This window comes from Ceratosolen solmsi, unplaced genomic scaffold (genome assembly GCF_000503995.2).
Source record: "Ceratosolen solmsi marchali unplaced genomic scaffold, CerSol_1.0 scaffold35, whole genome shotgun sequence".
Taxonomy (NCBI): domain Eukaryota; kingdom Metazoa; phylum Arthropoda; class Insecta; order Hymenoptera; family Agaonidae; genus Ceratosolen; species Ceratosolen solmsi.
The window spans coordinates 4,759,997-4,773,733 of NW_011948423.1; the positions used below are offsets into that span (position 1 = coordinate 4,759,997).

The 13,737-nt window shown below is 27.6% G+C and overlaps 2 protein-coding genes across 2 annotated transcripts in view; one reads left to right on the forward strand and one right to left on the reverse strand.

Moving 5' to 3' along the window:
• ric8a (ric8 guanine nucleotide exchange factor A) overlaps window positions 1-623 on the forward strand; it is a 2,536-nt gene extending 1,913 nt beyond the window's left edge. Inside the window, 2 exon segments of the mRNA XM_011499846.1 lie at window positions 11-200; window positions 463-623. Coding sequence (XP_011498148.1) covers window positions 11-200; window positions 463-589 — 317 coding nt within the window. The 3' untranslated portion in view covers window positions 590-623.
• A 6,558-nt stretch (window positions 624-7,181) lies between these two features.
• On the reverse strand, window positions 7,182-12,793 carry LOC105362207 (brain tumor protein). The gene is made up of 9 exons (XM_011499580.1): window positions 12,097-12,793; window positions 11,550-11,881; window positions 11,262-11,466; window positions 10,571-11,066; window positions 10,336-10,503; window positions 10,005-10,258; window positions 9,563-9,920; window positions 9,247-9,479; window positions 7,182-7,975 (listed from the first exon to the last, which is right to left on the reverse strand). Exons 1-9 carry the CDS (start codon window positions 12,772-12,774, stop codon window positions 7,871-7,873), a joined length of 2,829 nt encoding a protein of 942 aa, XP_011497882.1. The 5' UTR covers window positions 12,775-12,793; the 3' UTR covers window positions 7,182-7,870.
• Window positions 12,794-13,737: the final 944 nt, after the last annotated feature.

Below are 13,737 nucleotides of genomic sequence, written 5' to 3' on the forward strand. Positions count from 1 at the left end.
AGAGCGGTTAGAAAAATAATATTGAAATTTAAAAAAAATATATTCAATTAATTGAAGTTGATTTTTACAAAAATTTCTAGAATAAATCCAGTCATAGGATGTTATGAAAATCCACAAGCAAATCCTTTAGAAAATATGACAGAGGAACAAAAGGAATATGAAGCCATGAAATTAGTAGGCCTTATAGATCAATTGCAAAAGTAAGACAATTTTTTGACAAAAAAATATTTCCATGTGATATTTTAAAAATTACTTTCTCTCGTTCCATCTTTAATTAAAGCATGTAGTTTATATTTTTAAATTATTTTTAATTGTTTGTAAGGAATATTGTCTTTATCGATTCAATTCTCTTTTCTTATTTACGAAAAAATAGTTCACTCAATATTGCCTAATTTTATGTCATATATATATATATATATCTATAACATTTTTTCTTTATTGTTAATTTCTTTTCAAATTTAGAGAGGGTCTAATTCAACCATGTCGTATAGGAGAAGATGGCAAACCGAAAGCAATCGAACATATTTTGGAGTTAGAAGATCAATTGCAACAACAACAAATACACAAACAAGATTCAGATTCCGATTAGTATAATCTTTGGATTTAATATACTAAGTAATAATTGTAAATTAATTTAAAATTATCTTTTAAGTAAATATATTTCTTTTTGTTTAAATATTTCTAACAAACATTAAAATCCCTTTAACTACTTAATTGATTATATTATTTTATAAACAGGTGAATGAAGTCAAAAGCAAAGCTTGATTTGATTTCTTTATTGAAAAAGAACAAAGAATAACATTACATATTAAACAATTGTCGGAAAATAAAAAATATAACAGTTCCAAAATCACATCACATTCTTAAATTTTAAATATTTTTCATACATTTTATTAATGTGCTTTGTGAGCATCACAACTTATATAATATTATTGCATTGCAGCCTATGCGCACACGAGAACACATAAATATTACCTTACATATTTCTTTTTTCTTCTTCGGAAAAGTATCAAATTAAGATAGTACATCGATAATTATGAGAGCTTGTGGAAAAACAAAATAAATAAAATGAAAAATTTCTTGAAGTACAATTAAAATTAAGAGTTGAGAAGTAAATGCATAACTGCTAAATCATGTGTATGATAAATTTCATAACTTGACGCTTAATAAAAATAAAGATCACCCTATAGCTAAACATTTTCAAAATCGATTACTTTTATAACATTGTAATACTTTGCGACAAAAACTACAGAGATCGGTTAATCAGAAAGTATGTATGTTCAACATATATTTCAGATTTTGTTGTTTATCATTACTTCCTCCGATTTTAGTTTTTTGTTTTATAATCTAGGCATTGAAATATTTTTTTTTATTATTTTTTTTTTTATTTATTTATTTATTTTATTTTTTTTTTTTTTTTCATGGAATGCAAGAACTTTTCACGATCATTAGAGGCATTTAATTAAATTACCACCTTTGATTTCAAATATTTTATGAAGTATGAAAAGAACTTTACCGAGGATTGCTTTTCATTGTAAAGTCTTTCCTAGTAGCAAAAGCTCAGCGTTTACGGAGCATCTACTTTTTGCAATCCAAAAAAAGATTCGCATATCTGCACTTATATCATGATATGTACAGTACTTTTAAAGGAACAAGCTAGGAAATATAGTTATTTTACTTTTGTTTTTTGTAATCGCAGTTGCTCATATGAAATTCACGAGCTTATTTTCTTTTGACATTTCATTTTAGAAATAAAACTCATATTTTATGTATACGTTTAAGTATTTTGCAGAATGAAGCAAGAGTGCAAATAAATGAAACAAGTGCTTTAAAAGGAATGGAATAAAATAACATTAATTCTTTTGAATCCTTTTATATTTTCACGTACTTCGTATTTTCGTGTATGTACATATACACGTACGCCTGCATATGCGCGAAAGAGTACAAGTGCATATATACATACATGTATGTACGTATGCACACACACACACATATATATATATATATATATATATATATATATATATATACACACACATCGTTTTCTTACAACCTATCATTAGAATACGTTAAATATTTGTACTTTAACTGACTAATCAAGGATTAAATTGTAATCATTCTTTCTTCGCTACTTTAATATAAACCTAGAAACATCAAACCGTTAAAAAAAAACAAAAAACGCAAATGGATATAATAAAAAATTAATTGTAATCACATTAAAATTAGTAAGGGTATAACGTTTTGACTATATACAGGTATCTTTTCTCTCTATAAATATGTTATTGTTTTTGGCACAAAACATTTAACTTAAAGTTGATTTTTAATTATAACGTGTATATGTGTTGGTTGCGCGCGTGCGCGAATATCGGTGTACGTGTATTATAAATATATGCACACGATTGCATACAAAATTGTTAATTAGACAAAGGAAAAAGATGAATAAAAACGGATATTTATTATAAATAAGACTAAAAAAACTTATGCGAACATTAACATTTGTATAAAGAGAATTATCGCAATATAACTCATGTACATACTAAATGCGTCCTTATAAATACAAATTTTAGTCTATAAAATGCGATCGTATTCCTCTCTTCAATACAGAACAACATCGAAAATCACTTATTCCATTGCTATATATCTTTCCATAATTTCTGTAAGATACTAAATATATTTACACACTTTTTAAGAATTCTTGAGTATTATAACACTAATTCACAAAAAATTGTATACCATAGTTATTAATTTGTTTAACTTGCAAAACAAATTAAAATGGATAAGAAGAAAAAACAAACAACATCTTAGGAATAGTTAAATAAATAAAAATTAAAAGGTTTGACCTTCGTTATAATCAATACAAGTAAGGGGCCTATACTCCGTCAAAAATAAAAAAAAAAAATTAAACTGCAACAGAGTAAACTAGTAAATCGGACTAAGTACGCTGAAAGCAGCGTTACACGTATTTTTTAATAAGCTAATACAACACAATGCTTTTATCGTATGAAATTTAAGATACAAATAGCTGCATTACGAGAAAAAAATAAAATAAAATAAACGAAAATAGTAGCTGACTTCAACGCGTCGATCATTATTTCAAAATCGACTAACAATGTTTGCTCTAAGAATGTAAAAGAAAATAGATAACAGAAATGCATTAATCATTTCCATATACCAAGTCATACATTGTAAATAATGAGCATTTCTTTTTTCTTTTTATTGTTTTATACTCTGATTTTTCGTAAAATAACACTATATACATATAAATTGCAGATCTTTTTCAAGGCGCAAATATCAGTATGTATGTAGGAGATTTCGTTGAACGAAATTCGCGCTAGTTTGATAAATGTTATTTATATTTTTTGGGAATAAAAAGCTCTCAAAATTGCAAAAAATTAAGTATAATTTGGTAATAAAATATAAGCAAAAGAGTCTCATCCTACTTTTATCGAGCTTCTTTATAAACCTAATCATATCTAGGAAATCCCATAATTTTAAGTTACTTTTTCTAGGAAGACTATGATTAATCGTAGGCTAAAATTCAGCTTATTTTTGTCTTAAGCCTACCAATAATATGATTGTATACTTGTATAGGTGCTTATTTTTCTTTAATTGTATTATTTGAAACTAATAAATATACGTTGTATAAAATATACTAGGAATTATAGTTTTTTGTTTCTTTGTTTAGCAGTGAGACGCACTCTTTAAAACGAGGAACGTTTTTTTTTTCTTTTTCTTTGATACATATATATGCATATATACATATATGTATGATATGATAAGAATTTTGTTTAAAGATCATGAAAAATTTTGGATTAAAATGGTTTTCCTTGTTTTCCATTAAAGCTCGCGTTATAAATGGTATAAAACACGTAAATGATACATCAATAGAACGAGCTTCTTGCGTCTCAATGTATTTGTTATACAATGAAAAAAAGAAAAAAAGAAATGAATAAAATAGTTCAAATTTGTTATCTTTTAACATTGTATATGATGTGGATGCTTTTTAAAATTTACTTTCTATTATTTATCCTGTAATTCTAACGTAGTACATTTAACATAACATACATCATTATTATAAGATAAAAATTTGAAATTTTATTTTTCTTCTTTTGAAAAAAAAAAATAAAAAAAAAATAAAAAAAAAGGATACGCGTATAAATAATTTTTTAAGAAAAAATGACTTATACAAAATATATTTAGAAAGAATTATTAGATCTGCGTAAAACTACTTAGTTAGCTGTTATAAATTGCCAAAATAGGTGAATTGATAAGTGACTTCAGGACTAGTTTGGTATATAGATTTCAATATGTTGTATTGTACATCTGAATAATATATGAAATATCAAAGGTTATCGTTGCCTTAATGCTTTTTTTTCCTTTTTTTTTTATTTTTTTGAAAAATTTCTAATTTCTCAACAATAGAAGTCACTCGACGACGCGGTTATAAGGCTGCATTTTTAAATAAATAATTACCGATTCCAGTATTTTTTTACTTAATATGAGTTCTTATACAGAAGTTATCTTTTTATGGCATTTACATATATATATATATATATATATATATATATATATAGTTTTTTTTTTTTAAATATTTATGCATGCTCGCTCAAAAAAGTGGAATGCCTTTTCATATATTAGACAAGTTTTAAATATAAGGAGAATATACGTATTTTGTAAAGAGTGAGGCTATTAGTTATTACTTTTGTCTATATATGTTACAATAATAAGAGCTTTGAGATTGTAAAAATTATCAAAAAATCTATCACAATTACCATTTACACAACAAGTAAAGCTCGCACCTGCTCTCCGTATCCCCTTATCACGCTTTTCCACAATTTTTGCATTCTTTTTTTTTTTTTATATTATTGTAAATTTAAACATCAAGGCAAATAAGGGGTGAATTTCAACAGTGGCCTAAATTAGCCAAGTAGTCTTTGACAGATAAAAATACGTAAATAGAGTAAATCTATACTAAAATATTCAAGTATATGTATATATGTAAATCGTATATATAAGCGAGCGAATGCGCGCACGCGCGCGCGAGTGTGTGTCTGTATATATGTGTGTGTGTGCGTGTGCGTGCGTGCACAAGTGCGCGCGTGCGCGAGTGTGTAAGCATAATACAATGTAATATGTATTTGGAGATAAACAATTTTCTTTATTTAACTTCCTCTTTAAATATTTGTTTTCGTGTGAGATGTTCATCGTTATTTTTCAGTTATTGCATGAAATAATTTCTTTGATTTTGTGCCAATTATAAATTCGTTAACAAAATCGAGAATTTTTCAGGTTTTTTGTTGCCTTTTTTTTTTTTACATATGTATGTATTTTTATTTTTATCTACTTATCAGTTTTCTGATTTTCTCTATATCTTTATATATTGATCAATATCTCTTGAATCATTTTTACAATTATTCAAGGGATCGATCTTATTTATATGCTTTCTGCTCTTGATTTCCATTTTATTCAAGTTTAATGAATATTTAATCCTAGTTAAATTAATAAACCATACGAGAAATTTTTTTAGTTTTATGCGATCAATTTTTTTCTTTTGAAATCCTTAATGAATTAATTTTATTTTAATAATCATTACTAATATTTACCTAGCAACAATATCAGAGACTCTTTAAGGACACAACTTATCCTGACAATGCTATTATCACAGGCAATGTTTAATATAACTCTGCTAACCATGACTACTAAATATTTTCAGAATTATTTAAATTTCGCTCTTAATGCTTATTAATATAAAAATTAAAGTCCCTAATGATATTTAGAGGATTATTTTTTACGACTGATTAGCTTAAGTGTAAATAGGCTTTGTATTAATATTCATTTCATGTAAACCCTACGTTTTGTTGGGAGACATTTTTCAAGAAGGAAAAGTCTGATAATAATACATAAATGAATAGGAACAGATATTTTTATATTTTATAATATTACATAATAAATATTTCGCATATGTATTAACTTATTTAAACATATGTTAAATACTTGGTACGTATGAATAATGTAAATATATATATATATATATATATATATATATATATAAATTATAGAAATATTTCCACGAAATATCTGCTTATTGTCAGACTTTTTCTTGACATAGATTTTTAAGACTGTGTCTCTACAACTATTTTAGCTTCTACATCATTCATACAATAATAGAGCTTTTATTGCGATCCCCAAGAAAATCATTGACTAAAAATCGATCAATGATTTTTTTTATAACTTTTTTTTATTTTATATTAAATGTAGCAACTTTGATTAACCTATTCAATAGTAAATTATTTATGAATGTGCTTTATAACATTTTTATGGCAAGAAAATGTTTTTTGCCATTTTAATCATTGTTAGATATGAAGTAACTTTGAGTAACTTTAAGAATTGCCAGATGTTGAGCATAGATCTCGTGTATAGTATTTACTTTTTGTTACTTTTCATTCAATTGAATCAAACATTAAGGCTGATCATGTAAACAACCCTACAAAATATGTTTTTCTATATGTATATATATTTTTTTATATATACATGGCTTTAATGAATTTTTATTTTTTTTGTGGAATCGTTATATTTTATATTTACATAAAATAGAAGTCGATTAGCAAATGTTTTGTTTCTTGGATTTTGCTCTAACTTTTATTCTTATACGCGCGAATGCGCGCGCGCGCGCACGCAAGCACGCACGTAAGCACGCACGCACAAGCCTCATACATATTATTTCATCCTTTCATCCTTATTTTTATCTGGCATAGACATGTATATCTAGTACATGTGTATATACATTTCATATATCTGCGTGCTTTACGTAGTAAACCATAATAAAGCATCCTGAGTAAATATTGTAACCATTATGTGTTTCGTAAATTTTTCCACACACATAAATGGAAATTAGTTAAGTCGTATTTCTTAAATAAATATTTTCATTTTCTCAAACATCCGTACATTTATCACACATGCATGTAATCATTCGTCAATGTATTCATCCAAACATGCACATATACATACATACATACTATTCATTTTTTTCTATCTTTATCTTTTTTAATAAATGTTTCACTTTTAACATGTTATAACGTTTGCATTTATCAATAATCACTGTTTATCAATAACTTTTTCACTTTTTCTCTCATGAAAATATAAATATAAATATAAATACAAAGCAATACGAGAGAAAAAGGAACGTATTCGTCAATATCGTATGTGTTAATTAAGAAGACATATCTGCTATGAAAGTTGTTTGCTGTTTCTCTCTCCAATCTTATTCAGATTGCATTTTTTATTTTTATAAATATACTTTGGATATTGAAATGGCAGCGTTAATGAACCGTATGTGGGATAAAAAGTCAATGCGAAAGCAAAGCTGCTGGTCCAAGACTAGATAAAATTTGATTTACGAACATTCTTAAAATACTGACGCATCATGTGTAATGCGTAAAAAAACTGCTCAAAGAGCTAGATGCTCGATATATAATTACTTAATAATGAGCAATTCTATTGCGAAAATAGTATTTTATCCTGAATAAATTTTTTAAAATTGGATAAAATGGTAGATAGCTAAATGAAAGCTGCATACCGTTTTTTCTTATTTTAAGAGACTATGTTTGGTCAATCGTGTTAAGTTCATTCATTTTCTTACTTCACTGTTTTTCTTTGTAACTTTCATAACTCAAGAACACTCATAATACTCATATAACTAGTAAAGCTGAATGCCGAATTAATTTTCACTATTGCTTCAATAGGCCCAGATGTTAAGAGGTATATTATTTTTAGGGCATTTTCTCCTATTATTCGTTGAAAACAATCTGATTCTGAAAAGATTATTGTTTACGCAACGCGAATGCGAAACAATGTAATTTCTATTCTCACCTCAGACTATGTATAGGGTATTCAGCACAAGAACATGATGATTATTTTTCGCAAGCGTCACTATATATCCTTCCGAAGTTATTTTAAGCCCACAACATCGTGATACCTGTGTAAAATTATCAAAACATTAATCTTATATATGCACGAATAAAGATAATACTGCAATAAAAACATAATTTTTATTGTATCTTTACAATAAGACAATTATCTATAAAATTGATTCACTTTTAAATATATCAACTTTAATTTTATTGACAAATCATACATTTTATTTATTATAATTGTAATAAATTTTGATTATAATTTATATAATATGTTAGAAAATAATTTCAAAAGAAAAAAATATCAACAATTATTTCCAAATATTATTTTAAATATTAATTTCAAATCAAAGTAACTTTAATTTTAAAAATTACACCTATTTCTATTTATGTATTTAATACTTGTATATCAATGAACATCGATGAATATTATTAAATAAACTTTTATTAAAATTTCAATATTTAATTATGTCGACTAACGTCGTTCAAGTACATTTCTAAGAACAATAAGTTAAATTTCACGTGTGTTAAAAATTGTTTAAACAACTGTCATTGACAAATAAGTTTTAAATAAGATACGTTTTGAATTCGTTCAATAGTTGAATGAGTAACTAAATTAATAGATGAAAATCTGAAATTGCATTTTAAATTTACGATCGCAATGCAAAATTTATATGAACGATGAAATTGTAATTCTTTAACTGAATGTTATTAGTCTAAAATAAACATATTTCTTAATAGAAATGAAAAGCGTAGATGATATATAAAGTAAGCCTTATGGTAGACAACCGAAGCATTATTGACTAATTATTAATTAGGTCTAATAAATATTTAATTCTTTTAAATACAATAAATTAAAAAAATCAAACACAGGGTCATCATATATTTTTTTAATAAAAAACTATTAAATATATTATGCAATCATTTGATTTTATTAATTTTATTAAATTGATGTAGAACTAATCAATTCCAAACATGAAATTCTTGTGCTAAAAATTATTTGAATTTTTATTAATAGTAATAATAATAAAATTATTTGATGAAATATACAATTTTAAAAATACTGTAATATTTAACAAAATAATATAGATATGGATGGTATATATGATAAAATAATGCATCCAATTTTTTTTTTTTTTTGAATTATTTGAATTATTCTTTAGTTTGTTACTGCATTAATTATACTTTGGAATGTAATGTTCATATTCAAATATATTATGTTGAAATTGTTTTTAGTAAAATTATAGTAATAAATAGTAAAATTATTTTATTCTGCATTCAAAATCACATAATTCAATGTAATGATTACTTTAAAAATTAACTTATTATTACTTACTTTAACATAGGGACATTCGAATTCAGAAATCAAAGAGCCATCTCTTGAAAACACTGCCACATGAAATCTATTTCCATGGGAATCTCCAATTAAAACATCTCCTGCATCGCTAATGTCAATCCCGTTAGGGAAATTTGTTATATTTTCACAGCCAATGCGACGTAGGAATTGACCATCTTCATTAAATACTACAACACAATGACCTTTAAAGTCACACACAAAGTATTCTTTTCCTATAAGCAGTAAGTTAAAATTGATTAATTAAAACAAATATTTTGTAATTTTCAATATAGCTTAATTAAGCATTGTTTAATACCACTGATAGCAATATCGCTAGGTTCTCTCATATAATCACTACAATCGAACCATCTAAGAAGATCGCCTGTATCATTTATTACAAATACAGTTGGAGATACACTGTCAACAGCGACAATATATCCATGTCCAGTAACGGCTAAACCAGCTACGATATCAATGTAGCGAATCGCGATTTTCTTTATAAAATGACCATTTTTTGTAAATATTTGCATTCTTGATCTTTCATTGCCTCTATCGCATACCACATATTTTCCACTATTTTTCATAACCGCTACTTTTCGTGGATACCATAATTGTCCTTCCTCTTTTCCAGGAATTCCAAATTGCGACTTAAAAATACCAGTTTTCTCAAATATCTACAAACAAATATAGAATATTATAAATATACAGAGATAATGTAACGTAAGAACTAGCTATTTGGAAGATTGTCATTATATTACCTGAATACGATGGTTGTTTGTGTCTGCCACAATAATATCTTCATCGATACCTAAGCAAAAACCATGTGGAGAATTAAATTGGCTCTTACTAGGACCTAATTGACCGAATTTACAACGAATTTGCATTGGCGTTAGTTTTGGATTAGTAGATCGAGAGTGATTATTAAAATTAGTTGTCGTCGAATTAGTTACGTTGCCAGCAGTATTACCCATTACTATAGACATATTATGCATTGAATCTCCGCTAATATCATCTGCACAAAAAAAGGATATTAAAATTTAAATACAAGCAAAATTTAACTTTTTAAATAAATAATCTAATTTTAATTACTTGCTCCTTGTGATAATATTGGTGAAGTGGAGGAAGAAAGCGATTGAAAACCACCATTTAAAAGTGTATTACCAGTTAAAGTAGCTAAATTTGGTGCGTCAACTAAAACAGGCGAAGATCCACGTCCCAAGACCAGATTGTTTCCATTCATTGTCGAAGGATTTAAGTCTATAAAATATTACTATTGTAAAAAATACAAATATTGATGAATAAATTTATTATGAAAACAAACTACCTTGATTCCCTAAAGAATTGCCAAGTTTAGCTAAAGCTTGTAAATTATTTATAGCATTACTGGTTGAATTAAGATCACCTGCAAAGAGATCGGCAAGAGTAAAGGACGGAGTTGGGCTAGGGTTGGAGCTTGGGTCGACTACTCCCGCATCACCCGCGATTTCAACTTTTTCAGCAAGACTTGCCAATTGCTGAAGATTATACTCTTGAATACTGGTGAGACCATGCATTGGACCTGTAGGAATAGAAACTGGGACAGGTGGTGGAGGAGGAATATTAGGACTTGATGCTGGAGGAATGGCGAAAGATGTGTCACCTTCAAATGAAGATTGCATTGATGCTGGAAGGGAAATTGGTGAACTTGCACTCATTGAACTTGAACATCCAACAGATGTATGATTGACTTGATGAGTTGCGAGTCCAGGTAAACTATTAATAGTACTAGTTGGAGATTTTGTGTCTGATATATTTTCAGCATAAACTTTTCCAAAAGCCTCCTAAAATAAGTTTAATTTAATAATCAAAAGTTGTTATTATCATTTATATTAAATATTCATTCGTCTGCTTTGAATAATAAAATTGAATGATTAAGAAAACTAAATATATTTGTACATCTACATAATGAGACGTGCACATAACTTCTATTCATATATTATTTATATACATAAATGTAAATAATTCAATATTCTTACTCCAATAGTTTTTTCAAAATTATTATAGTCTGTTTGGAATTCTATTAAAAATGTGATGTTTGGCTTTGGCATATTTTTTAATAAATCCAATAGTTGATTAGTCACAATTCGACGAAGGGATAGAATTTCCGTTGCATCCCCGTGCTCTAGAAGACGATTGGTAAATTGACATGCACACTCGATTTTTTCAACAGTCTTTTCAACACTAAAACAATTATTAAAAATTGATGTTAAATAAAGATTATTCCCATATTTCAAATATTAAATTTATTAAGTAATCTTTATTACCTATGGAACGAATCCATAATCTCAAGTTCTCTTTCAGAATGAATTTTTTCCAAATCATTTAGAGCATTGTCACGACATTTTTCAAGAATCGCCTTATAACTTTGAAATGTTTCAAGAATTAAATCTTTAGCTTGATCACGTTGAGCTTGTAATTCACTGAGTGCATTGCCCAGTTGAGAAGAAATTTGATCACAATCTCCAATTCTACCTTTACTTTCATTTACCAAATTGAATAATTCTTCTTTTTGACGGGGTTCCGCATCTTTTAATCTTTCATAATGATGTTCTGGTGCTTTATGTTCAACAAGCAAGCATTCGTTACATATTGGAATCTAAAAAGTTATTTTACCAAATTAAAATTATAAATTTATTTAAAAAGAAAACTGTGCGTTTATATATATATATATATATATATATATATATATATATATATATATATATATACATAATATTATTATTAATTTTATAATACAGTATCGTTCATAAATCTTAATTATAAATAAAAAACAATGCTTAGATATAATAAAATGAAATTGAAAATTCTTACTTGACACGTGTAGCAATAAAATTTCATGGTTTCTGTTGAATGAACGTCGCAAAATATTGGCTTGTGTATCGGTATAGCTTCATCTGATTTTCGAAGATCATCAAATGTAATAACCTTATGACTTTCAAAACACCGCATAAACTGATGCGCGGTATTACAATTAGGACACAGAAAGTTAGCGCAATCAGAACAACGTGCTACAGCGTTTTCCATAGTCTTACACGATGTACAAAGTACATATGTGCTTTTAATAGCAGACATATCTAAAATATTAGTCAGTACATAGTCACAGGGTAAGGAAGCTGCTCCTTTTGAGCTAACCTGTGTTTCTTGTTGACACATTGGACAAGTGATGATTGAGTTTGATTTGAGATCAATATCCTTACAATTAGCAAGTTTATCAAGACATGCTTCGCAAAATACATGGAGACAAAAAAGAACACGAGGCGAAGATAAATTGTTAGAGCAAATGCCACAACGATTTTGATCTAAAGTGTCTCCGCTACTATAATTCATTTCCTCTAACGAGTCAACTTGATTTCGGGAACTGAAACTTGCACTTTTTTCTCTATAACTTTCAGAACCATCGATCTCATCACTTTTAACTGAACTACTGTGCGAAGCAACAGAAGTAACGGAATTAGTTCCATTAGACACTGCCAAAGTCGTTGAAGCCATAGCGACAGTTTGGCAATTGTTTAATTTATATATACTTTTATAATTTTAGAAAAATTTGAACTAAATGGACAGATAGTTTTTCCTAGTAAATAAACATAAAAACTTTTAAGCTTTGTACTAAATTACTTGTTTCCAATAAAAATAAATGTGAAATTCATAACACTTTCAAAGTAATTAAACATTTAAGTAATTCTTTCTGGAGACGAGAACCACGTAGCTCGAAGAAGTTGTCAATTTGTGTATTAAAGAAAAAAACATAAATAACAACTGAATAATATAGTCGAGTTCGGATAATAGACTAACGATACTGTGACATATTAGGGGGGCGAGATTAGAGATGAGAAAGAGAGGGAGAGACAATTGAATGTTATAAGCTTAGCGATTTTCAAGAAACAAAAACGCTTCCATCCGAATATCAAGAAGTTACTCCGATGTTTTTTTTTCGTTTTTAAAAAGGCACGTCGCTGTAACGCTATTGATTTTTAGTATTCAATCACACTCCATAAATGCAGCAACCACCACCTGCCATGTTGTTTTTCCACGAAGTGACGGAGGACTTGATTTTCAGCTCGACCTCGACAGCGTAGTAAAACAGTTGCGCGTCGTCGTGAAGATACCCGCATATCGCGAGCTGTCCCTTTTCCCCTTCGATTTCTTCAAATTACACGTTACTTTCTTTTTATAATTAAAAAAAAAAGTAGCTCGTCGAGATTTGAATATGTAGTGAAGATTACGAATCTAGAACTATAGGTGTAGCGTAGCGAGTTTCTTCCGAGCTCTTGACTCCCTCTCGCGCGCACAATCTCTCGGGCAAGATTAGGTATATATATATGTATACATATACATATATATCTATCTAGCCATACACATATGCATATATACACATGCATAAATACATAATATATCTGCATATATATATATATATATATGCTAATGTTCGTAAATGCATGCACATACACACAC